At 42.0% G+C, this 27,922-nt stretch overlaps 1 protein-coding gene across 6 annotated transcripts in view; it reads left to right on the top strand.

The window, feature by feature from the left end:
* Nucleotides 1-27,922, top strand: part of LOC122553002 (retinol dehydrogenase 13-like) — a 92,962-nt gene that overhangs the window by 6,326 nt on the left and 58,714 nt on the right. For 2 of the 6 annotated variants that reach the window (XM_043696395.2, XM_043696387.2), the window contains exon 1: nucleotides 18,118-18,234. The exons of 1 other annotated variant lie outside the window; for it this stretch is intronic. Coding sequence is in view for 3 of the 5 variants with exons in the window: in XM_043696386.2 (XP_043552321.2) it covers nucleotides 18,167-18,234 (68 nt within the window). In the remaining 2 variants the exon portion in view is untranslated. Of the gene's footprint in view, nucleotides 1-18,053; nucleotides 18,235-27,922 lie in introns of those variants that run through there. 3 more of the 6 variants (XM_043696386.2, XM_043696394.2, XM_043696393.2) reach the window with 3 other exon arrangements.

Raw genomic sequence — 27,922 nt, 5'->3', positions numbered from 1 at the left:
TTTGGCATGGTATTTATTTTAATGAAAGAAGTCTGACAAACAAGGCAAATGAGTTGAGGGCGTAAACATTGGGCCATGATGTCATTGCTGTCACTGAGAGAGGGGGCAGGATTGGTAGCTTAGCATTCCAGGATACACGGTACCGAAGTGAGACAACTCGCCACCACGTTTTCAAGGGCAACTACAGATGGCCAATACATGCTGGCCCAACCAGTGACACCTAAATCCCGTGAATGAATGTAAAAACAAGATTTGATTTACCACCCCGCGGTAGAACGATTAGCCTCATTGGATCATTGTGGGTGAGATCCAAAGTATCTAAAGGCGTACTCAGAACAGGGGCACAGAGTAAGGAGGCAGAACTGCACTGGCAGGTTAGGAAGCCAATGCCATACAGAAAGGTCAGACTCCAAAAAGCTTTAACAGAACTGTATGAGCCAAAGACACACAAGTTGGTAAACAAACATCATATATGTGGGCAAAGGTTGGAAAGAAAGACAAAAGATATTTTTTGGAGACAGGAAGGAGCCAAAGGGTTCTGTGGACCTTGATGGGGTCCATAGAACTCTCCAAGTTTCATTATCGAGCACCAGAAAAAGATAATTAAGAAAATGCAGAAGAATGAGTGGAACCTCAAAGGGACACCAAGGAACAGAAAAGTTGATGGATAAGCCAAAATAAGGCAAAGGAACAAAAAACGTAATAATTAACACTTTTTATTTATAACTGTGCAGGTGAATAAATTAGAACGCTTAAGGAAAAAAAGATCAGCTGGTGGCAGCACTGTTGCCCATCACTGACAAGGAGGAGGAAATTGATTGGGGAAGTTTAGAAGTGGAAGCGGCCAAATATGGAAAAGAACCACCCCATATGAAAGCATGACTCCCACAGCATCATCATTTGAGAAAACGTTAGCCCACATGACTATAACAACTGAAAAACTAAGTTGAAAAGAAGGAAACTTAAGGGTGAGTGGGTTGCTAGTGAAGAATAAGGGGAAGATACAGACTTTGTGACTGAATATCCTCTTTATTCCAGGCGAGAAGCACATGCTATGCAAGGAACTGTCCCAGCTCAAGCCTTGGATCAACAGTCATGAGATCTGAACTAAATTTAGGAAATTCCATGCACTCCCAAAGATGCACCTTATAAAAGCTAACTGTCAATGAGATTGGTGGAACACAATTCCTGATGACTTCAAAACAGGGGAGTGGGCTGAGATGGAAAAGACAAAGTCCGCCACATGAATAGGTGGTTCTCATGAACAGTATGATTAAAGCTCTGAAAGGAGAGCCTAAATGGGCATATGTAATGTCCATCTGCCAAAAGAAGTGTGAGTCATAGAGATGTACATCATGGAAACAGACCCTTCGGTCCAACTCGTCATTGCCAAGCAGATATCTCAACCCAATCTAGTCCCACCTGCCAGCACCCTGTCCATATCCCTCCAAACCCCTTCCTATTCATATACCCATCCAAATGCCTTTTTATTAAAATGTTGCAATTGTACTAGCCTCCACCTCTGGCAGATCATTCCATACACGTACCACCCTTTGGATGAAAACGTTGTCCCTTAGGTCTCTTTCATATCTTCCTCTCTCACCCTAAACCTATGCCCTTGAATTCTAGACTCCGCACCCCAGGGTGTCTATTTATCCTATCCATGCGCTTCATGATTTTATAAATCTTATAAGGTCATACCTCAGCCCCCTACGTACCAGGGAAAACAACACCAGCCTATTCAACCTTTCCCTATAGCTCAAATCCTCCAACCCTGGCAACATCCTTCTAAATCTTTTCTGAACCCTTTCAAGTTTCACAACATCCTTCCAATACAAAGGAAATCAGAATTGCGTGCAATATTCCATAAGTGGCCTAACCAATGTCCTGTACAACTGCAACGTGACCTCCCAATTCCTGTACTCAGTACTCTGATCAAACGCCTTCTTCACTATCCTATATACCTGCTGCTCTACTTTCAAGGAGCTATGAACCTGCACTCCAAGGTCTCCTTGTTAAGCAGCACTCCTGAGGACCTTACCATGCAGTGTATAAGTCCTGCTAAGATTTGCTTTCCAAAACGCATTTATCTAAATTAGACGCCATCTGCCACTCCTCAGCCCATTGGCACATCTGAACAAGATTCCATTGTACTCAGAGGTAACCTTCTTCACTGTCCACTACACCTCCAATTTTGGTGTCTTCTGCAAACTTCCTAACTATACCTCTTATGCTCACATCCAAATCATTTATATAAATGACGAAAAGTAGTGGACCTAGCACCAATTCTTGTAGCACTCCACTGGTCACAGGTCTCCAGTCTGAAAAACAACCCTCCACCACCACCCTCTGTCTTCTACCTTTGAGCCAGTTCTGTATCCAAATGGCTAGTTCTCCCTGTATTCCATGAGATTTAACCTGACCAACCAGTCTCCCATGGGGAACCTTGTCGACGCCTTACTGAAGTCCATATCGACCACGTCCACCGCTCTGCCCTCATCAATCCTCTCTGTTACTTCTTCAAAAAACTCAATCAAGTTTATGAGACATGGTTTCCCATGCACAAAGCCATGTTGACTATCCCTAATCAATCCTTGCCTTTCCAAATACATGTACATCCTGTCCCTCAGGATTCCTTCCAACAACTTGCCCACCACTGACATCAGGCTCACTGGTCGATAGTTCCCTGGCTTGTCCTTATCACCCTTTTTAAACAGTGGCACATGTTAGCCAACCTCTCGTCTTCCGGCACCTCACTATCGATGAGATAAATATCTCAGCAAGGGGTCCAGCATTCACTTCCCCTGCTTCCCACAGAGCTCTCGGGAGTCAGTAGTAGATCGAGTCATAGAGTCATATGGCATGGAAACAGATCCTTTGGTCCAACTCATCCTCGCTGACTGGACATCCCAATCTGACTTAGTCCCATTTGCTAACATTTGACCCATATTCCTCTAAACTCTTCCTATTCATAAACCTATCCAGATACCTTTTAAATGTCATAATTGTACCTACCTCCACCACTTCCTCTGGCAGCTTGATCTGTACATGCAAACCCTCTGTATGAGAAAGTTACCCCTTTTTTAAATCCTTTCTCTCTCAACTTAAACCCATGCCCTCTGATTTTGGACTCCCGGTAATAGTCGGTCATCGTAGTTAGCTCACTGCTTAGTACTGCTCCCTCACAATACCAGAGACACAGGTTTGATTTCAGCCTTGGGCAACTGTCTATGTGGAGTTTGCATATTCTCCCTGTGAATGTGTGGGTTTCAACAAGATGCTCCAGTTTCTTTCCACAGACCTAAAATGTGCAGGTTAAGTGGATTGGCCATGGGAAATGCAAGAATATGGGGAGAGTCTGGGGTCTGGGTCTGGGTCTGGGTCTGGGTGGAATTCTCTTCAGACGGTTGGTGCAGATTCAATGGGCCAAATGGCCTATTTTTGCACTGCAGGGATTTTCAATCACATTGAACAAAAGTGGGAAACTTATGTACAGCTCTCAGGCAGGAACATCCCAAGAATGATGATGAAATATTCAAAAGTTCTTAAATAAAGGATTCAGTTCAGAACACCACAGGGTATTGGTGGGTGGAAAGTATATTGATATCATGTGATGACCCACCAAACCAGGGGTAAGATAGGGTTAGTGGCAGTTGTAAATCCTCAAAAAGGGCTATTATTGTGATGTGGCAGCCAATATCTCTTTGCACAAGACTGCCAACTCCTAAAGAAAGGATAGGCTAGTACTGCTGTACAAATGGCAGGAAGACCAACTACAGAAGGAATGATGGTCGCACACCAGAAGAGACAAAAGAAGGACAGGATATTAGGCAAATATCCTATAATGTCCAAAAACAGAAGTTTCTGACAGCACACAGAGCCTGTTCAGAAGCTTAGTAGGGAATGAATAGATTACACTGGCCCTTGCACCACGGGAGACCTCACGTTTACTGACAGATCTGGGGGAGGATGACAGTTCAGTATATTAATAAAAACTGTGGCATTTATCCCAATTACAGATCTGGATTTGCAAATAACATTACATGATACCATTATGCATGGAACAGGGGGTAACATATCTAAGAGCAATGATGAGTGAGACCCACCCTTCAAAGTGGGTGGGCTAATGATCCCTCTCCAGATATGGGTATGTAAAGTGACAGGAGGAAGGCCTTGCCATGGATCTTTGAATAAAACAAACATGAATTAGTCCTTGAGATGGCAAGATAATAATGCAGGATCTTTCAAAATAGACAGTACCCCTATGAATTCCTTTAAAACTAACTGTGCTGAGCAAAACAGAGACTGACCCATGAGAATGCCATTGTTGGTGGGGCAGATTGTTCTGGCAAACCTGCAGGCAAGGGTCAAGATTACATCAGTTCATGTGTCAGAGTCAGAACATTCCCCAAGAAAACAGTCACCCATCAAAACTGAGGCTCAGAAAGCAGGACAACACCCAGCAAGGTAACCAGATTTACTTCATATGAGTTAACGACAGGATGGACAATAAGACTGCTGGGTAAACTGCTTGGTATTGAGGAAGCAATGCCCATGAGAGAGAAAGTTAATCAGTTTGTGAAAGAGCTGTGCAAGCAGCTGCATGGATTAAGACAATTTTGTGATCAACAAATCATACATAACATGGAACTAGAGGTGGGAATGGAGCAGGTTGGTTAAGCAGTGTGGGGGAAGGTGATGGTGAATGTGAACTGAAAAATCAGGTTTTGCCTTGAAGTGGATAAAACCTTATGAGATAATACTTCGAAATACTTATGGATGTGTAGATACGAAAAGGAAGGAGTGCTGGAAGCACTAGTTGCAATTGAAGCAAGTCATAAACTGATTGATGTTTTTCAGAATAATTAGTCACAGAAGAACTTGAATCATGTTAATGACATTTACATATATATTGTGGGGATACTAACTATCTGACTCACCAGTAATTCTTGAGTACCTGTCAATAAATGACTGTTAATGTACAATGGAACTGCTTTCTGCCTGGACCATGGGCAGCTTAACCTTCTGGTAAACCAGCTCCTGTGCATGACTTGTAACAGTTTCCTTAACTTTGAGGAAAATGGAAGGAGAAGGAATGAGTAATGAGGTTGCTGTTCTATGCTGAAAGTTTACAGACTGAACTCCAGTAACACTTGGATCCTTCTCCAATACGCCAACAAGTATGATGATGACAGTTTGACTGCTGCATACTTGACTATAACAGAAACATTTAATTGTGAAGCCCAAGAGTGGTCTGCATGCCTAAATAGTTTAGTGACCAGGTCAGCAAACTAGGAATGTTAACAAGAGAGTTAACCAAGCTGATATGGATAATTCAGAGCTTGGGCAATGTATTAGAGAGTCATATATGGACCACTAACAGGTTGATTAATGTAGAGAAAAATCTCTTGGACTCTGCAGTCAGGAATGACATCTCAAGCATCTTTGGATCATGGGAACTTGAACAAACATGGGAAAATCGGAGAAAAAGTTGCAAGGCTGATGCAATATCTCTTTGTATACAAACATGCATATCTTTTTAACCAGTCATGGTACCAGGCCTGATTGTCAGCACAGGGGCTTAACATGGAGTAGCAAATATTGGTATATTTATGGGGTTTTATTACAAGGTACTGTACCTCATGCCGTAGAAATAGACGGTGATGTGATAACTGCCATTCAGACATTTGCAGTATAGTAAATTCTTCGGTAGTGAGTTCACATCTGATATATGACACAAAAGAAAGAAGGTGCAGATCTTATGCAATAGCTAATTACGCAGTGGATGCTATATAGTCTGCAATGGAACCAATCTCTGTAACCTATGTCTGTACAAAGAGATATTGCATTATCACATCACAAGAAAAGTACTAATGTGTGAACAATCAATCATGTCCTGTAGTAGTCCTATATTATCCACAGGTATTAGATGGTGTGGGAAAGGTAGAACTGGTGAAAATCTCCAGGAGAAAAACAATTAACTGAGAGGTGACAGAAAGTATTAAAAACCTGAAACAGATTCTGAGCTATTTCTCCAATGAAATCCCATTGTTGACTGAAGTGAGGCCCAGCATGTGCACAGGACATATTAGACACTAAGTTCACTTGGGCACTCGACATTGGCTGATGCTAAAGAGGAAACAGACACCACCACCTGGTGGGAATAGCTTGTGACGTTGGAGGTAGAATGTACAGAAACACATCAATTAGGATCACATCCCATATTTTGGTTATCACCCAATTAGTACTGGTTGTGTACTTAATCTATTTGCTTTACCCACAAAGGAGGACACACAAAAGATGGCAAGGAATATGGGATTTGGGGAATGTGGTGGCTCGACAGATAAGGAAAGAGCCCATGTTACAGAGCCTGTAGAGATGGTATAATCATTTCCAATTCTTAGCTTGAAGCTTGGCCAGGATTCATGGGCAGCAGAGTATAAAGGGAGAAAGGCAACAACGCAAAGTTGGATATTTTGGGATTGGAAAGAATTAAAAGGGGGGACTGAAATGATTGAATGGTTTTAGTTCGAAGTGTCTTTCAGTAAAACAAGTTGTAAGCAGAAAATAGCAGAAAAAAAATGAGCAAAAGTAGTCTAGAAAGATAAAGAATTAGACTAGGGCAGAGGGCCAGGACAAAGACTAGATAATAAAAACAAGGACACAGTCCAGACTGCATAATCACCGAGATAAGGATGGGTGTGTCCTTGGATGGATAAAGTGTAGTGCCTGATGTATGGAGCAGAGGAACTAAGTGAATTGATGCCAAGACATCAATTTAACATGTGATTGTAAATTGACAAGACTAGAATTGACCAAGATATGTCATCGAGTCATAGAGATGTACAGCATGGAAACAGACCCTTCAGTCTGACTCGTCCATGCCGATCACAGATCCCAACCTGATCTAGTTCCACTTGCCAGCATCTGGCCCCTATCCCTCCAAACCCTTCCTATTCAAATACGCATCCAAATGCCTTTTAAATGTTGCAATTGTACCAGGTTCCACCACTTCCCCCAGCGGCTCATTTCATACATGCACCACCTTCTGTGTGGAAAAGTTGCCTCTTAGGTATCTTTTATGTCTTTCTCCTCTCATCCTAAACCTATGCCCTCTAGTTTTGGACTTCCCCACCCCAGGTAAAAGACTTTGTCTATTTATCCTATCCATGCGCTTCATGATTTTATAAACCTGTATAAGGTCACCCCTCAGCCTCCGACACTCCAGGAAAAACAGCCCCAGCCTGTTCAGCCTCTCCCTGTAGCTCAAACCGTGCAACCCTGACAACATCCTTGCAAATATTTTCTGAACGCTTTGAAGTTTCACAACATCCTTCCGATAGGAAGGAGACCAGAATTGCATGCAATATTCCAAAAGTGGCCTAACCAACATCCTGTACAGCCGCAACATGACCTCCCAACTCCTCTACTCAATACTCTAACTAATAAAGGAAAGCTTACCAAGCGTCTTCCTCACTATCTTATCTACCTGCGACTCCACTTTCAAGGAGCTATCAACCTGCATTCCAAGGTCTCTTTGTTCAGCAACACTCCCCAGGACTTTACCATTAAGTGTACAAGTTCTGCCAATATTTGCTTTCCCAAAATGCAACACCTCACATTTATCTAAATTAGCCTCCATCTGCCACTCCTCAGCCCATTGGCCCATCTGATCAAAATCCCATTGTAATCTGAGGTAACCTTCTTTGCTGTCCACTACACCTCCAATTTTGGTCTCATCTGCAAACTTACTAACTATACCTCCTATGTTCACATCCAAATCATTTATATAAATGATGAAAAGTAGTGGACTCAGCACCGATTCTTGTGGCACTCCACTGGTCACAGTCCTTCAGTCTGAAAAACAACCCTCCACCACCACCCTCTGTCTTCTACCTTTGAGCCAGTTCTGTATCCAAATGGATAGTTCTCCCTGTATTCCATGAGATCTAACCTTGCCAACCAGTCTCCCAAGGAGAACCTTGTCGAACGCCTTACTAAAGTCAATAAAGATCATGTCCACCACTCTACCCTCATTAATCCTCTTTGTTACTTTTTCAAAAAACTCAATCAAGTTTGTGAGACATGATTTCCCACATACAAAACCATGTTGACTATCCCTGATCAGTCCTTGCCTTTCCAAATACATGTAAATCTTGTCCCTCAGGATTCCCTCCAACAACTTGCCCACCACCGACATCAGGCTCACCAGTCGATAGTTCCCTGGCTTGTCCTTACCACCTATCTTGAATAGTGGTACCACATTCGCCAACCACCAGTCTTCCAGCACCTCACTTCTGACTCTCGATGATACAAATATCTCAGCAAGAGGCCCAGCAATCACTTCCCTAGCTTCCCACAGAGTTCTAGGGTACACCTGATCAGATCCTGGGGATTTATCCACCTTTATGTGTTTCAAGACATCAACACTTCCTTCTCTGTAATATAGATATTTTTCAAGATGTCACCATCTACTTCCCTACATTCTTTAGCTTCCATGTCCTTCTTCACAGGAAACACTGATGTATGTATGTGTGACTTAAGGTGTATAAAGAATGAGTGTTTTTGACTTTGCTGAGTACTGTCTTAGACTGTTTAAAACTGGGTGTTTTTGAGTTAACTGGAATAAATGATTGTAACTTGTACCTGGGTCTTCTGGTGGTTTGTCAAGTTGCACCAGAACACATTGATTTGTTTGCCTTTCCCAACTGCATAACTTTACACTTCTTCAGATTGAATTCCATTTGTCACTTTTCTGCCAGCTCAACCAAATTATTGACATCTTCCTGCAGTTGACAACCATCCTCTTCATCCAACCCTCCAGCTCAGCACCACCCTCTTGAACTGTCCCACCTGTCCATTTTTCTTCCCACCTATCTGCTCCACTCTACTACCATCACCCCCCAAGTGCATCTACCTATCACCTTCCAAGCTACCTTCCTCCCCAACCCATCCCCTCCCTCCCCCACCGCCACACATTCCTGATGAAGGGCTTATGCCCAAAATTAGATTAGATTAGATTAGATTACAGTGTGGAAACAGGCCCTTCGGCCCAACAAGTCCACACCGACCCGCCGAAGCGAAACCCACCCATACCCCTACATTTACCCCTTTTAATCTAACACTACGGGCAATTTAGTATGGCCAATTCACCTGACTCTGCACATTTTTGGACTGTGGGAGGAAACCGGAGCACCCGGAGGAAACCCACGCAGACACGGGGAGAACGTGCAAACTCCACACAGTCAGTCGCTTGAGGCGGGAATTGAATCCGGGTCTCTGGCGCTGTGAGGCAGCAGTGCTAACCACTGTGCCACCGTGCCGCCCAATCAAATGTTGATTCTCTTGCTCCTCGGATGCTGCCTGACCTGCTTTGCTTTTCCAGCGCCACACATTTGGACTCTAATCTCCAGCATCTGCAGTCCTCACTTTCTCCGAGTTGTTTCTGATCATACCATCTACGTTTATTCGAATCTTTAATATGTACCACAATCAGCAAATAACCAAAAACTGAACCCTGTGAAACATCACTGGCAATTTTTCCATTCCTAAAAATGTCAAGCATTACCTTATATTTCCTGTCACTGAGCCAATTTTACTTTCAATTCACCATATTCCATAAAAACCAAAAGAACTGCAGATACTGTAAATCAGAAACAAAAACAGAAGTTGCTGGAAAAACTTAGTATGTCTGGCAGGATCTGTGAGAAGAAATCAGAGTTGACATTTCGAATCCAGTGACCCTTCCTCAGAAATGATGGTAGCTAGGAAAATACTGGTTTATATGCAAACGATAGGGTGGAGGGAGAGAGTAAGGAGTAAACAATAGATGGGGATAGAGCCCAAAGAGAGAGTATAGTTGGACACACAAACGAGTGGATAATGATCTGTCCAGACAGTGAGTGGTTGTTAATAGAGACTGTTAGTGCCTAAAAACAGGTAGTGTGTAATGGCAGACTTTGTGATAACAACGTCTGATGTGTGGGGTAGGGGGCTGGGATATAAAAGAGTTCAGACCCTAAAATTATTTCACTTAATAAACTGCCAAATAACAGTATGCCAATACCTTACTAAAGTCCATGTGGACAACGTCCACTGCACGAATCTCATCAATCCTCCTTGTTAATTGCTCAAAATATTTGGTTAATTTTGGAATCCAAAGACCTTCCCTCAATAAAATCATGCTAATTATCAGTGATTAATCTATACCTCTCCAACTAACAATTAATCCTATTTCTCAATATTGATTCCAGTAATTCAGTACTAGATGTAGGCAAAGTACCAGAGGATTGGAGGTCTCTAAATGTTGTACCATTATTCAAAAAAGGCTGCAAAGGATGGGCCAAATAATTATACATGTAAATCTTACCACAGTGTTGGGCGTATGAAAAGGTAAATACAGAGGGACTGACTTCCTTGGAACATCTAATATTTCTTCTTTGGCTTCCTTTAACAACCTGTAATGCAGTTCACACAATCCTGGAGGTTTATCCACCATTCCAGAGAGACAGAGACAAAATACCTATTTAGAACCGTGCTCACATTTTCTGCACAAGTTACCATGTACATGAGGTAGGTTTTCTGGGGCATCCTAAGGAGGAAAGTGTGCTGAAGAGGAAAGGGGGGGGGGGGGCTGATATTCCAGAACTCAGGGCACTGAGGCACGGCTGCTAATAATTAAACTTGGAGAAACACAAGAAACTAAAATTGGAAGAGTGCAGATATTTTGGAATGTTGTACAGTTGGACAAGATTACACAGTTAGGGAAGAAAAAGGCCATGGAGTCACTTCAAAACAAGGATGAGAATTTAAAAATCAAGTTGTTATTTGATCACCAGTTGAAGTAGATTAGCAAGCATACGAATAGTGGGTGAATCAGACTTAGTGTGAGTTAGGGTATGGACAGCAGAGTTTTGGATTGCTTCAAGTTTAATTCTTAATTATGTCAGTTTAATTAAGACAGAATATGAGAGATAAGCTAAGAATTTACTGAAATAGTCAAATCCTGAAGTAACAAAGTTTGAATGAGAATTTCAGCAGCAGATGATCTGAGATAGGAGTAATGTTAGATGATAATAGTGTTTTAAATGCACATCATAGTAACAGCACAAATCTGATATACAAGACCAAGGTTGCAAACAATCTAGTTTAGTCTTGGACAGTTGCCAGAGGGATGGAGTTGGTATGTCATTGAATGGAGTTTGGAGCAGGGACAGAAAACAATAGTTTTTGTCTTCCAAACATTTTTGGAGGAAGTTTCTACTCAACCAGTAATTTATGTCAAATTAGCAATCTGCTAATTTAGCAACAGTTGAAGAGTTTAGTGAGTTGGTAAAATAGTGGTGGGTATTATCAACATGACATCAAATACTGTGCTTTCAAACAATTTTGCTGAGGAAAGCTTGTGGATAAAAGATGGGTGGAGTCAAAGATAGATTTTGGAAGATATAAAAAGTGATAAAAATAATCCAAGTAACTGCAGTAACAGGAAGTGAAGCAGTTCCAAGAGATACTCGTGCCACCATAAGATAATTTTGTTTAAAATTCAGTTGTGGAATGTGGGTCAGTATTTATTGCCCACCCTGCATTATCCAGAGACCCACTGTGGTGGGCCAGGAGTAACATGTAGGCCAGAACCACGTAAGGATGACAGATATCCTTCCCTAAAGGACGTTAGTGAAGCAGATGGGTTTTTATAACAATCATGGTCATTAATAGACCCTCTTAATTGAATTCAAATTCCACTATTTGCCATGGCAGGATTTGAACACAGGTCCCTAAACATTAGCTGAATTTCTGGATTAATAGTCTCGTGATTATACCACTCGGCCATTGAGACAGAAATGCAAAGCGGTCTGTTCCAAAGCCAATAAAGTAAACAGCTTGTGAGGACTTGTTTATTTTTTTAAATTGGAACAATAGAAGCAGTCTGAATGGGTGGGGTCAAGCTCCTAAATTGCTGGGGTCTTGAAGTTGGGTTTGGAAGCTGCAGTGCGTCTCTCTCCTTTCTCAGAGTTTCCCCTTGATGTGTTTTGCTCCTGGACTGGAAAATTGCCAGTGACACAATCTATTTTGTCGAATTTGTCTTTGCCAAGGGTGTGTTGATGGAATGTTACTATTTTGAAACAGTTATTATTTAATAGTTAAATAATCTACTATTCTGCTAAATTTTCCAACAGACTTGTTATTCCAATTTCTTCTTTCTTTTGTTGTATTTTAACTATAGTATATGATTAAAGTGTGATTTGCATCAAGGTTGGTAGTTTGACCAATTGAATTGCATCTAGAATGAAATGCCTGGCACTTGCCTTTAAAATAAGAAAAGTTCAGATCAGTCTGTCTCAAAGATGGTGCTACACGAAGTGTGTATAACAAGTGGGCGGCACGGTGGCACAGTGGTTAGAACTGCTGCCTCACAGCGCCAGAGACCCGGGTTCAATTCCCGACTCAGGCGACTGACTGTGTGGAGTTTGCACATTCTCCCCGTGTCTGTGTGGGTTTCCTCCGGGTGCTCCGGTTTCCTCCCACAGTCACAAAGATGTGCAGGTTAGGTGAATTGGCCATGCTAAATTGCCCGTAGTGTTAGATTAAAAGGGGTAAATGTAGGGGTATGGGTGGGTTGCGCTTCGGCGGGTCGGTGTGGACTTGTTGGGCCGAAGGGCCTGTTTCCACACTGTAATCTAATCTAATCTAAATCAAAGAAGAGGAATCCAGGACTTGGTGGCCTGAACCATATTTTGTATTGAGTGTGAATCAGATTGTGAGGTCTTTGAAGGGCAGCTGCAACAGTGAAGCCTGAGTAGCTGCATCATTCCAATTGCGATCTATGGACAGTGACATGAACTTGGTAAAGAAGGTGGATCACTCCATCTTTAGCAGTAATAAGGACAGAACCAAAAGGTGACAGCGAGGAACAGGCACAGCAGCTGTCCCATCCCCAGGCATGGTCTCCTGGCTGTAGGAGGCGGGTCCCTCTCTGGGCTATGCAATGGATGGAGGTGCTGGATTATAAAGTGAGCATGGTGAAGGAGTGATGGCCATGCAGCCCTGGGGTGGGGAGGTTCCACTGAATAAGCTTCACCCTCCTCCCTCCACATGCCCCCTAGCCCAAGCCCACTCATTTGCACTCGGTGATGTTAGTGAGCATGTGCAAATATATCTTGGTGTGGTGACATCAGTGGCCTGTTGGAGCCAGGTGACATCACTGGCAGCATCTGCACATGTATGGGGGCCACTTTGACATTATGGATCGTCACTCTAATTTAATTAGCATTGACAGTTTCAGGGATTTCACACCTTGAGTGAAGCACCAATGTCTAAAGGAACATGTAAAGACTATGGTGGAATACTCACAGTTGCTGCTTCCTCTATTCACATCATGTCACAAGTGCCCCCTTTTCCAATACAGAGAGTTTTTTCCATTTTCTGCAGAAACCCATTATAAGTGGCATTTCCAAGTTACTTCTAAATAAGAAAATAAAATTTGAAAGAAATCTTTCTGGACAGCTATAGAAATTCAGTACTTAGGTCTATTACATCTGCTTTTCTCCAGTTGAAGAACAGCAAAGGAAAAAAGATACCTGAAAGAGCATAAAGAATTTCCAATGTACATATTAACTTTTCCTTCCTTTCTTTTTGGGTACTAGTGAACCTGGCAAATGTTCCTGAAATTTTAGCTATTTGTTATTGTTTTTCAGCATTCTGAATTTATATTATAAGAACAAGACTCAGTTTCAATTTTGATGACTGAGCAACACATTAATTATCAATTCAAAAATTATTCATCATTTGGAAGAAACATCCAAGTCATATAGAGGAAGTAAAGTGTACAGAAATATTTTTGGTTCAAGATACTTCCTCTTCTTTAATCATTGTTGCAGCACTATATTTTATTGTCAACACTTCTCAGATTCTTAACTTGCCAAAATTAGGATATCTAATTGTATCTAAATGTATCTAAATAGCTGGTTGAAGTCATAAATGAAGTTGTTTGTAATTGCTGGAGGTCAATTATCTGCTCCAGTTCATAACTGCATGAGATCCTCAGTTGCTTCATCAATGACCTTCCCTCTATCTTAAGGTCAGAAGTGGGTTGTTCATGAATGATTGTATAATATTCCGCACCAATATCTCAGATACTGAAGCAGTTTTTGTTCATTTGCAGCAAGATCTAGACAGTATCCAGGCTTGAGATGATAAGTGGCAAGTAACATCTGCACACACAAGTGCCACACAATGACTATCTCTAACAAAGGAGAATTTAACCATTGCCCCTTGACATTCAATGCTACCACCATTGCTGAAACCCCATCTATGAACATCCTGGGGATTACCAGAAACTAAACTGGACCAGCCAAATAAATATTGTAGCAATAGCAGGTCAGAGGCTAGGAATTCTGTGATAAGCAATTCATCTCCTGTTACCCCAATGCCTGTTCACCATCTACAAGGAACATGTATAGACTATGGTGGAATACTCACAGTGCCTGGATGGATGCAGTTCCACAAAACTTGACACCATCCAGGACAAAGCAGCTTGCAAGACTGGGACTCCCTTCACCACCGAGGTGCTGTGGCAGCAGTGTATATTATCTACAAGCTGCACTGCAGTTTACTCACCAAGGTTCCTCTGACAGCATCTCCAAATCTGCAGCTTCTGCCAGTAGAAGAACAAGGGTTGGGGATGCATAGAAACAGTACCACCTGTAAGTATCCTCCAAACCAAACATTATACTTATCTGAAAATGTATCACCAATTCTTCATTATTGCTGGTCAAAATTCTGGAATTCCCTTCATGCTGTTCCTACAGTTCAAAGATTGCGGTGGTTCAAGAAGACAGTTCACCACCACCTTCTCCAGGGTATTTAAGGATGGGCAATAAATGTTGGCCTATTTAACAACACCCACCTCCCATCAACAAATAAAAAATGTGTACAGTCTTCAGTAACAGAAAAGCAGGAGTAAGCCATTCATTCCCTTGAACCTGGTCAGTCAATTCATCTACCCTGCAGCCCTCATTCTCATTCAGACAAGTTGAAAGAACCTCCGAACTTTTAGACAATTACAAAGGCTGAGGTTCCTGTATCCCTGCCCTCTGTACCTCATTACCTGCCTCACTTAGTCAGTTTCCTGACCCGAAACATTGACCAAATCAATGACCCAATACAAGACTGCCTCCGAGTGTGAAAAATCAGGATAACATTTCAATTCACTGATTTATTACAGTTTCTGTCATTCAGTCTCCAGCTCATGAACTCTGAGCTGAACCTCCTTGAACTTTAAACACTTGTTGCTGATGTTTTTGCTTTGGACCAAACAACATCTAGGAATTCTCACATACCATTTGAGGACTGAGTGCTTGCAGTTGGTAGGTAAGAAAGTTTACATTTTATTTTACACAAATCTAATCTTGTTCATAACATATAATTGACAATTAACTGAGATCTACAATTTAAATTCTCTAGTTCCCAACTTTTTTATCAATTGCTTTTAAGCACCTCCAGATAGATCCCAGCCTTAAGCAGGATTTTTAAACAAGGTTGCCAGTGGAAAAGCAATTGGGCTTAATTAAGCATCTCAAACTAGTTACTCATTTTTGCTGGTCCTTGTGTTCAAGTATATGAAACTTGCCAACTTAGTACATCTTAGGATTCAAGTGTGACTTACAATAAGGTGCTGGAATTAGTTGATTTAGGAAATGTGACTTTTAATAGAAAGCCAAAGTCAAACGTAAAGGGAGATAGGGCATGAAAGAGATGCTGCATTGCTTTTGCCTTTCTAACATGTTCAGCCTTCTGAAAACAATTGTTTGTCTGTCACAGGAGAAGTTAATTATTTTCTGAGTATTTCCGAAATGACTAAGGTTTATTGTATTTCTATGGTCCAACAAAGGATAGCAACTGGTGGTACAGTTAACAAATTAAATTAGCATAAGTAAATAAATAAAGAATTGAATAATGAAGTAGATGATTAGAACTCATTTAGGATGGCAAGACTCCTCAGGTATCACAGCGTTAGTACGTGGCAGTTCCTGGATGTCAGTTTGGTATACAACAAACATGTCGACAGTAACTGTTTGATGTTAAGCAGCTTCGGCTCAGAGTTTATCAGCACTCTGTATCCTGGTTCTGATAAGTGGAAGATGAAAAGCTTTGACATGTTTACTTTTCGCAAAAAGTGAGATTAAAGTTGTCACTTAGCTCAGTTTACTTTAACGGACTTTACCCTCACAATGACTTGTCATGTGGATATAACAAAATAACCATGTATCAAACATATTTGATGTTTTTAAAACATTAATTTTGTCATTGATATGAAAAATGTGGGAGTAAGGTCTCCCCCGAAGGCACTATAACTTTATAGATTGCAAGAAATGTCCCTGTGCTTTCTGGACTGGTACCATTGGTGTTAGCTGTGGCTCAGTGGAAAGAATCATGCCTCTGAGTCAGAAAGTTGTGGATTCAAGTCCCACTCTAGAAATTTAAGTACAAATTTAGCCTGACACTTCTGAATACTTGAGAAAGTGGTGTTGGAAATGCTGTTCTTCAAATGAGATGTTAAATCAATGTCTTGTCCTCTCCTGTGGATGTAAAACATCCCATGCCAGTTTTGGAGAAGTGCAGAGAAATTACTCAGTGTTCTGACCAATATTTATCCCTCAACTAACATCACTAAAACACAAAGTGCTGGAAACAGGTCTGGCAGTATCTACAGAATGAAAACAGTTTTATTGGTGTTTCAGGCAGCATTTAGTATTTTGTATTTTTATTTAAAGAGTAGTTTTGGCTTCTGAATCACGAAAACATGGCTCTTTATGGGTTCTTGCTCTGTTGTGTAATTTGGATGCCGTGTTTCCTTCATAACAGCTTCTAAGAAACAATTCTTCAGTTGACAAGTGCCTGGTTTGGGGTTTGGCGTTCAGTTAGCTGGATAGACGGTTTGCAATGTAGAGTAGCTCCAACAACATGGATTCAATTCCCACACAAGCTAGATTACTGTGAAGGACATTTCTTCTCAAACTCTACCCTCACCTGAGGCATAATGACCCTCAGTTTAAACTATCAAAAGTAATCTCTTTCTAAGAAGCAAACAGCCCTTAAGTGTTTGAGTACAACGGTAACATTACCTTTTATGCACAGGCAACCTGAGACAAAATAAGGCATCATATAATCTCTTTATGAAAAGTAGAGGAATGACTTCCCTGAGAAGTAATTCTGAACCATTTGACCATGAAATCCATGCCACATATTGGAAATATGCAATTTTAAGATGGTTGTGGTGGTATTCTGGTTTCTCAAGGGCACATAGCTTTAGAATGTTTTTCAGATTTGGTTAAAATCCTACCTCCAATTTTTTAATGGTAGTCTTTCTGGATAATTTCCCAAAAGTGCCGTATAGCAGGAAAGAAGACTGCACCCAAGGATCCCTGGGCCAGTGAGAAAATTGATCATTTTCTTCTCGCCATTAGAATTTCTGTTAAGACCCAGATTCTTCTATTGAAAAGCTAAATTTTAAATAAAATATATCGGATCAGGACATAAGATTGCATACGTTGGAAAAGCTGGGTTCTCTTTAGGGAAGACGCAAAGATATTTAATAATGGTGTTCAAAACAGTAGCTCGGGAGAATGTTCTCCCTAACATAAACATCAGAAAACAGAGGACACCGATTTTAGTAAATGGTAGAAGGACCGCAGATCGACACAAAAAAAAGGTCACGTCACAAGTTATAATCCGAAATGTGTGAGACGGTGATGGAGGTGGAGTCAATCCAAGCTTTCAAAAGAGAATTCGGTAATTATCAGGAAAGAAGAAAAAATAAGATGCTTTTGCAGAATCAAAAAAAGACTGCTTCTTTGCTATAACTATCCTACGATTCGGTGCACAACACGACACTCTCACAAAAGCTAACAGATAAGTGAACCCCCTTAAGTTTCGATTTACGATTTTATTCTAATGACGTGTGATGGAGGGGAGTGAACGTCGAAAAGGGTGAAGGTCATTTCTGGTGCACGCTGGGGTGTAACCTTTGCCCGCAGCGGCAGCCGAGCTCTGGTTGGTTACTTCTAGCGGCGATAGACGAATGCCGTAATACTCAGGAGCTGGTGGTAACTGATGTTTAAATCGGGATTGTGGTAACAGTCGTTTTCTGAGTTACAGAGCGAGCATGATGAGCAAATATATATTGCCACTATCAATTGCTGGAATTGTAATTGGTGGAGCAGTTTTAGTCAAGTGAGTAAATTTACTTGGAATTGGTCTGTAATATTCCTCTCCTGAAGGGCGCTAACAAGCTGGGAGTAGCTCCTAAATGCACTCTTAGTTTGGAGGGATTATAGAAAATGCTGCAGACCTAGTAGGTAACTCCTGAATTTTGTGTTTTTCCAATGTCCACAATATTTTGCTTTTACTCTCGAGTTTGGATGCTGCCTGTTGGGTCCAGCCACGGGTGGTCCCACGTGATTCCATTAGTTGCACTTTTTAATTTGTAAATTGCAGTTTTTAAATGAAATGAAAATGTAGCCTACGTCTGTTTCTGAAAACTTGTGTATTGCGTGTGATGGTTAAAATTGGCTTTAAGCCATAATTTGTACGAGGGGAAGTATTGATGAAGGTAAGAGATTTGGGATAGGGCCAATATTGTTAAACTAGGAAATTAGTTAAGAATTTTGAATACTAATATGAGGATTGAGGGAAGACGTCTGCATGGAACAGCAAGTTAGGAGGGGTTTTGCTTTTCATGTTATTAAAACACCTTTTTTTTTAAAGTTGTTTTCTTTATTTACTTTGTACAGTGCTTTCCAGTCAATCTGTTTGGAGGTGTTCGCATGGACCTATGTAGCAGATGATACTTGAACGCAGGCCTCATGGCTCATGGGGCACTAGGCCTGCATAACACAAGCGCTGTCATTTTGGCTGTACAAAACAGTCTTTAATTGTAGAGGTTGTGGACCTGAGAAGAGTTGAGGGCTAGAGTTGTCAAAAGGGTGTCCACAAATGATCAGTTATAATTGATCCAAAGTCATAACTGTTAAATATTAACTCTTAGGCTTAATTTTTAAATTCCTAATTGCATGTTTTTCAGATGATCATAATATTTCCAATTAACTTTATGGCAAACATTTCCTCACCCAGTCCAAAAATATGCAGGCTAGATGTATGGAGTTGGCACGTTCTCCCCATGTCTGTGTGTGTTTCTTCCCGGGTGCTCCGGTTTCCTCCCACAGTCCAAAGGTGTGCAGGTTAGATGGATTGGACTTAGTAAATTGCCCTGTAGTATTGATCCTCCCTTGTAGGAGGCTTCAGTACAAGTCTGAATGTGATCTGAGATTAGTATAATAGGAATTTATTATCTCCCGTAAAGCAAAATTTTGTTCCTTGTTTGGGAGAAATAACAGCTAATCAAATATCTGAGAAGCCATAATTAATGATCTGTCACAATTAACAGTTATGAAATATATCATCTTTGTTTGACCTTCTTGATTTAACAAGAAGCTGGGTGGGACTGAAACAGGGAAAGAATCCCACTAAAAAAAATAGAATGCTGAATTCCAAATGCAAGCATGCACAATCCCATACATTTGATAATTCTCAGATTCTGCTTCATTTCAAAGACCAGATGCCTTAAAGGGTGGTTGTTGAGTGACAAAGACTACTCTCATCAAACATGGCTCACAATGTGCTACACCACTCCCTGACTGAGGCTGTGCATAGATACAATGCAGCAGTTTCAGCTGGGGTAATTGAAGGCTAGTCAACCTGCTTGAGTTGCCGTTCCCAAGCTGAGACAGGTCAGGGGGTTCATTGATATGCCCACAGATTGTGCTGTGTAATCCTTGTATATGGTGATGTGGAGCTGGCAATGACACAAATATAGGGGGTGGACAGTAAGCTGTGAAAGCAGCAAGAAAGGAGGATGTTGGAACATTGATTACTGAGAACATCACCATGGTCCACCACAATCAACCATAGGGCATATTTCATGACCGATTCTAATGGAACTAAATTGAATGAAGTCATCATTTACTAAGCGTGTTCATGCTGCAAAAGTAAGCAGTTACTGTTTATTTCCAAATGCTGACGTTTCTTCATTTCTGTTACACTGTTGTGTAATAGAAGTGAACATTGCAAACTGTTGAAAGGCTTCACAACATCTGATACTTCCAAATCCAAACATGACAATGTTTTATGCTGTGATGGGTGCTAGGGATGATCCTTGGGTATTTGTGGCTAGTAGGTCCTGGCCAGATGCAAGTTCACTTTCCTTGACTTGAACTTCAAAGTTGAGAATTGTGGGCAGAATGGGAGTGGAAAGGCTGAGCACTTCTGGAATATTCTGAAAGAGGATATCTTGGGATTTTGTGTGTGGTTCCTGTTCTGACTGGGTGCAAGCTGGCACCACCCTGTCTCAGGATGAGGTTAAGTTCCCTTGTCTTCCTGTTGCTTGACCACCAATGGCGACAGTGATGGAATGCAGATTTGCATGTATATCTAACAGTCAATAAGTTTTGGGGACCTGATTCTCCATGGTAACCGCAAACCTATCCACAGAAACAGCTGTTAGTTGTCTGCTGCTTCTGTCTGTTTGTACATTTGCATCAAGTTTTAACGGCTAACACCATGAGGTCCTCACTTGCGTGATGCTGTGCAGGTACCTAGTTTTTGGCAATTTCGAGTACTCATGCTCTGAGACATTTCTTCCTCTCTCCAACTCTGGAGACGTGCTTCTCAGAATGTGTTCTCTACTCCAATCTAGCTGAACAATCTACCAAGGTGTCAGTATCTGAGCTGGTGGAGGCTGCCAGGGACAGTATTGCCAGTGCTTCATCTGTGGCGTCGTCTTCTTGTAATAGAATGGCAGTACTACACTGCACATCACAATTCATTTTACTTGATAGCTAGTGCATAGAGATCTCTGCATCTCCACCTGTGCGGTCTCCATCCTGTTTGTCTAATGTAAGGATTGTCTATTTGTAGTCAGTAAGCAAACATATGTCTGTCACCCCACCCACTCATCTTGTCCCTCTCTGCCCTTGTGTGGGCTGCTTAATCTGGGATGAGCCAAGGGCAGGGACTGAGCTAGATGCAAATGGCAGATGTTAGTGTTGCTGGAGGAAAGGTGATGAGGTGTCCATTGAGTGGCAGGAATTGGCGAGTACAGGATAGGTTAGAAATTTAGTAGAGGGTGCTGTGCTGGTATCCTAACCTTTGGTTCAGGAGGTGAGTGTTCAAGTTCTACCTGCTCCTGAGGTGTGTCATGTCATGACATCTCTGAACAGGTTGGTTAAAAATACGTACAATGATTTGGAGAACCATTGAGGAAAGATACCATGTGCAACAGTGAGAGTGCTTGAGCCCTGTGGATGATTGGTGCAGTAGTGGAGTTTAAATGTGAGGAGAGGTAATAGAAATTAAGTGGTGGCACTTAGCCTTGTGGAGTGCAAAAGATCTTTAACGTTCTTCCTGTTTTACTGGGCTTTCTTCCAGACCATGGAAACAGTACTGACCTAGATGGCAACTTCAAGTCCTGACCGATGAAGGACAACCTTACATCCCATCCACCAGGACTTCCAGGTCCCTATCCACAAACCAGTGTTAATTTGTCTCGATCAACTACGTCCCTTGGAGGTCTTTGCATACTGGAAGTATGAAAGGCTGATTTTGCTTTTCCAATCAACTTGTTAAGAGATGTTAGAACATACCTCTGAACGAGATAGGACTTGAACCTGAGCCTCCTGGTCTGGCGTAGGGACACTACCACTGTCACAAGAGAGCCCCTTGCAGATGAGGGGGTCTGTTGCTGGCTTGCGGCGGTTGAACTGGTGTGCAGATGGGCATTAAGAATGGTATCCGTAGCATGAATGCTGCAAGCTTTTTCTAGCAATGACCACCTCCCCCACTGAGCGCAGATGGTGCAGGAGAGGAGATGTGGTGCATACAGAATATCACACCTTTAAAAAGGCACAAGAAAATTCACCAGTGCTCAAGGTGTGAAACGCCATGAAATTGAATTTCCCCAAAATTTGCTCACGCAAAGCTTATTTTATCCTGTAGAGTGAGATAAAGGATTAATTTGGTCTGACCTGCATGAAATTGCATGTCCCGAGTTTAGGGCAGTATTCCTCTGTCTTAGGATGTTATGTCTCTGTCTTACAGATACAATGTCAGGAATTTACATTCCCATCCCTTGCTCTTCAGAGCCATTTGCATGGCCATTTCCTAGTTATTCAGGGTAAAATAATTTCATTGTTATCCCCAATTCAGAAATCAATGGAACATTGCAATTAAAGTTCAGAGTACTCCCAGCAGTTGAAAAGCCAATTCATAATAGATCTGGCCGTTAAGGGATCATTTACATTATATTGTTTCTCGAAATGATGTGATCATTACATTTTGACTTAAGTGGCATGTGACTGTGGGGGAATGGCTGGGGTTGTCTTGTGGGTGTTACTGACTGTAATGTGAAGCTCTTGTACTTTGTAAAGGAAGGATGTTTCCTTTATTCAGAGAGATCCCTTGACATGTCTTCGCAAGCATTGTGAAGAGTGTTAAGGGTTCCCCACGGCTTGTACTTAATACATTTTGACTGTTCACAGAAGTTGGCCTATTGCGGTTGCATCAAGTGTGTAAGAATCTCAAGAAAAAGAAGCTAGTGTAGAGGATTCCGCATGGGTGCTAATTCTGAAAAGCTTTCACATTTTTGCCAGCATAGGATCCCTACAGTGTGGAAACAAGCCCTTCAGCCACACTGACCCTCCGAAGAGTAACCCACCCAGACCCATTCCCCTGCCCTCTCTTTACCCTTGACTAATGCACCTAACCTACACATCCCTGAACACATTGGGCAATTTAGCATGGCCATTCCACCTAACCTGCACATCTTTGGATTGTGGGAGGAATCCGGAGCACCCAGAGGAAATCCACACAGACACAGGGAGAATGTGCAAACTCCACACACAGTCACCCGAGGTTGGAATTGAACCTGGGTCCCTGGTACTGTGAGGCAGCAGTGCTAACTACTGAGCCACCATGCCACCCTTATAAATGAGCAGAGCAAACCTCCCATTCCCTGACTGGGAATCAAACCTGGACTGCGTTGGTGAGAGGGCTGAATCCTAACCACTAGACTACCAGGGGAGGTTATCTACATGGGTGTCACATTTGCGATTTTCCAGTCCTCTCTGACCCTTCCTAATTCTAACGATTCTGAAAGATCACCACTAACGCCTCCACTATCTCTTCATCTATTACCCTTAGAAAGCTGGGGTGTCGTCCATCTGGTCCAGGTGATTTATCCATATTCAGGCCATCCATTATTCTAGCACCTTCTCCTTGGTGATGGCCAGCATACTCAGCTCTTCCCCCCCACTTGAATTTCTGGGATATTACTCATCTTCCACCATGAAGACTGATGCTAAGTAATTATTCAGTTCCTCAGCCATTTCCTTGTTCCTCACTACTTTCTTTTCGAAGTCATTTTCCAGTGGCCCATTGTCCACTTTTTTGCCTCTTTTGCCATTTATTTATCTAAAGAAACTCTGACAGTCTTCCTTTTATATTACTGGTTAGCTTACCCTCATATTTAATCTTCTCACCTTATTTTTTTTTTGTGGCCCTGTTTTGCTCTTTGTGAGCTTCCCAGTCCTCTAGTTTCCCACTGCCCTTTGCTGCTTTTATGCTATCTTTGACTTCGCTAGTCAGCTATGGTTGCCTCATCTTCCCTGTACCATGCTTTTTTGGCCTCTGGATGAATCTCTGCTGTGTCTCCTGAATTACTCCCAGAATCTCCTGCCATTGCTGTCTCTCCTGCCACTGTTTTATAGAGTCAGAGAGATGAACAGCATGGAAACAGAGCCTTCAGTCCAACTCGTCCATGCCGACCAGACATCTCACCTGCCAGCACCCGGCCCATATCCCTCCAAACCCTTCCTATTCATATACCCATCCAAATGTCTCTTAAATGTTGCAATTGTACCAGCCTCCACCACTTCCTCTGGCAGCTCATTCCATACATGTACCACCCTCTGTGTGAAAAAGTTGCCCCTTAGGTCTCTTTTATATCTTTCCCCTCTCGCCCTAAATGTATGCCCTCTAGTTCTGGACTCCCCGACCCCAGGGAAAAGACTTTGTCTATTTACCCTATCCATCCCCTCATAATTTTGTAAACCTCTATAAGGTCACCCCTCCGCCTCCGACGCTCCAGGAGAAACAGCCCCAACCTGTTCACCCTCTCCCTATAGCTCAAATCCTCCAAACCTGGCAACATCCATCTAAATCTTTTATGAACCCTTTCACGTTTCACAACATCTTTCCGATAGGAAGGAGACCAGAATTGTACAATATTTCAACATAGCCTAACCAATGTCCTGTACAGCCGCAACATGACCTCCCAACTCCTGTACTCAATACTCTGACTAATAAATGAAAACATACCAAACGCCTTCTTCACTATCCTATCTACCTGCAACTCCACTTTCAAGGAACTATGAACCTGCGCTCCAAGGTCTCTTTGTTCAGCAACACTCCCTAGGACCTTACCCTAAAGTGTATAAGTCCTGCTAAGATTTGCTTTCCCAACATGCAGCACCTCGCATGTATCTGATTTAAACTCTGCTAAGCTCCCCTCTCAGTCAATTCTATCCAGCTCCTCCCTCATTGCTCTGTACTTGCCTTGATTTGACTGTAATATTGTGCCTCTGATTATATCTTCTTCCTCTCAAATTGCAGAGTAAATTCAATCATTTTGTGATCACTGCCTCTGAAGGGGTCCCTTCACCTTATCAAGTTTGCCTCATTGCACAATACTAAATCCAGAATTGCCTGTTCCCTGGTGGACCCCTCCACAAGTTGCTCTAAAAAGCATTCCACAAATTCCATTTCTTGTGATCCACCACCAACCTGATTTTCCCAATCCACCTACATGTCGAAATCCCCCATGTTCACTGCAGTCTTGCCTTTCCTACATATCGTTTCTATCTCCTCGTGTGTCTTGTGCCCCAGCTTCTGACTACTGTTTGGAGGCCTGTACATAACTTCAGCTGTTTTATTTTCTAACCTTTTGTGGTTCACCAATTCTACTCACTCAGGTTCTACCATCTGACCCTACTTGGTTTCTTACTATTGATTTAATTTCATTTTTTGCCAATAAGGCAATCGTACCCCTCTGCCCACCTGATATTTTACTGGAACCATATGCAACAATAGTTCCACTTGCTATTATGGTTACAATGTTGTAGCTAAGTTATAATTGCATTGGAGAAGGCATGGAGGAGGTGTAAAAGGAAGTTGCTAGGAGTAGAAAATATGTGGCTAAGTGGCAGGATTGGAGCACTTGTTGTTTAAGAGCAGAAAAAGCTGGGGATTGGCCTAATTAAGGACTTTAAAATGAAGGGACTTTGATTAGGTACTTGGACATAACCTGTTTATCATAGTAGAGCTCAAATGAAGAGATGTAGGCTTGAAGTAAAAAGTACAATTAGAGGGAAGAAGATTAGGTGGATTGACTCAGCAAAATTGCCCTTCCGTGTTCAGGGATACGTAAAAGAACGGCATTATCCATGGTAAACATGGGATTGTGGGGATAGAGTGGGGGAGTGGACTGGGTGGGTGCTCTTCGGAGGGTCAATACAGATTCGATGGGCCAAATAGCCTCTTTGACCAGTTTGGCTTTTTATGAAATTTTCTTTTTAAACTAAAAAGCTGCAACGATCTGGAACACTGTGCCTCAGTATTGTGGAGGTCAAAACACTTGACATCCAAAATACATAGATACATACAGATGTATAGCACAGAAACAGACCCTTTGGTCCAACTCGTCCATGCCAACCAGATATCCCAACCCAATCTAGTCCCACCTGCCAGCACCCGGCCCACATCCCTCCAAACTCTTCCTTTTCATATACCCATCCAGATGCCTTTTTAAATGTTGCAATTGTACGAGCCTCCACCATTTCCTCTGGCAGCTCATTTCATACACGTACCACCCTCTGTATGAAAAAGTTTCCCCTTAAGTCTCTTTTATATCTTTCCCCTCTCACCTAAACCTATTCCCTCTAGTTGTGTACTCTCCCACCCCAGGGTAAAGACCTACCTTATCCTATCCATGCCCTTCATGATTTTAATAACCTCTATAAGGTCACTCCTCGGCCTCTGGTGCTCTGGGGAAAACAGCCCCAACCTATTCATCCTCTCCCTATAGCTCAATTCCTCCTACCCTGGCAACATCTTTGTAATTTTTTTCTGAACCCTTTCAAGTTTCACAACATCCTTCCAATAAGGAAGGAGACCAGAACTGCACGCAATATTCCAAAAGTGGCCTAACCAATGTCCTGTACAGCCGCAACATGACCTCCCAACTCCTGTACTCAATACTCTGACCAATAAAGGCAAGCATACCAAACACCACCTTCACTATCCTATCCTGCAACTCCACTTTCAAGGAATTAATAACCTGCACTCCAAGGTCTCTTTGTTCAGCAACACTCCCTAAGACCTTACCATTAACTGTATAAGTCTTGCTAAGATTTGCTTTCCCAAATATTTAAATGTTGCAACTTGAACTGTGACTTGCAGGAATGTAGACTTTGTGGAGAGAGGTATATTATGCCAGCTGGTTCTTTGTCAATTGGCACAGATGCAAAGGACCAAATGCTCTTTTGTTTTATTTGTCAAGTTTTCTATCATCTGACTTTTTTTTAATTACTTTTTAATAAATCAAATCATATTTTCAAGTTACTGCACGTAACCATTTTTAAAAGCCTTTTGATTCTTGGTCTGTATTGAATTGCTCACCTCAATAAAGGTAAGCAGTAAGAGAAGGATAATTAGAATCAGCCTACCTTGATTAGCATGTAATATTGAATGCAGGTCCTAGTCATTCAATACTTCGAGGTTGGCTGGAGTGGATGGAACTATGCTTTCAACTTTTTACTGCTGACTGCTTGTTTGAAGTGTGCTTGAGACTGATTTAATTTGTCTAGTAACTTTTAAACAGGCAACTGTACCTCAACAAAACCAGATGAATTGCAGCCCTAATTTTTTATGTATGGGTCCAAAACTTGTGGGGATCTGGGAATCGTGCACATGCTGTGCTGCTTTTAACCTTCAGGCAGTACATAGTTCGGATTTAGAATGTACTGTCTGAGAGTGAGAGAGGGATTCAGAAGTGGCTTTCAAGTTGTGGGTAAGTTTATTCTTTTGAAGTGTCAATGACAAAAATGGTAGAATATTCCTCATCACTGACATGGTATTAGTGAGAATGTTCGGAAAGTCTTAGAAGATGGCCAGTTTGGAATTCTTCATGTTGAGAATGACGAGGTGTGCTTCTCAACAGTGAGTGATGAGCGGCATAGTGCATGTAGTAGCATGTATTAACATCTCATTATTATTGAATTTTGTTTAATTTATACACAGCTTCCCATTCTCCCGTGTGTCAGATAGACATTGAATCATGACAGTTCCTGGCATGCAAATTTGAGTGGTGGCCTTGCATATCCAATTTGTTGCTAACTTCTCCGGCCCTCCATCTTTGACATCAGCTACCAACGTCTCTGGGTGCGTAGACATGCACCCACCATTTTTGAATGCTGCTGCAAAGACACTTTGCATGTAAGGTCAGGTATTTATTTCATAGATTGCACCTCCCAGGATGTAGAGTCATAGAGATGTACAGCATGGCAACAGACTGTTCGGTCCAACCCATCCATGCCGATCAGCTATCCCAACCAAATGTAGTCCCATCTGCCAGCACCCGGCCCATATCCCTCCAAACCCTTCCTATTCATATACCCATCCAAATGCCTTTTAAATGTTGCAATTGTACCAGCCTCCACCACTTCCTCTGGCAGTTCATTCCATACACGTACCACCCTCTGTGTGAAAAAGTTGCCCCTTAGGTCTCTTTTATATCTTTTCCCCCTCACCC

Source organism: Chiloscyllium plagiosum, unplaced genomic scaffold (assembly GCF_037043375.1).
Source record: "Chiloscyllium plagiosum isolate Xiang-an unplaced genomic scaffold, Cpla_swu_hap1 HiC_scaffold_10, whole genome shotgun sequence".
In the NCBI taxonomy this organism is placed as follows: Eukaryota; Metazoa; Chordata; class Chondrichthyes; order Orectolobiformes; family Hemiscylliidae; genus Chiloscyllium; species Chiloscyllium plagiosum.
This window is presented reverse-complemented; position numbering and strand designations above follow the sequence as displayed.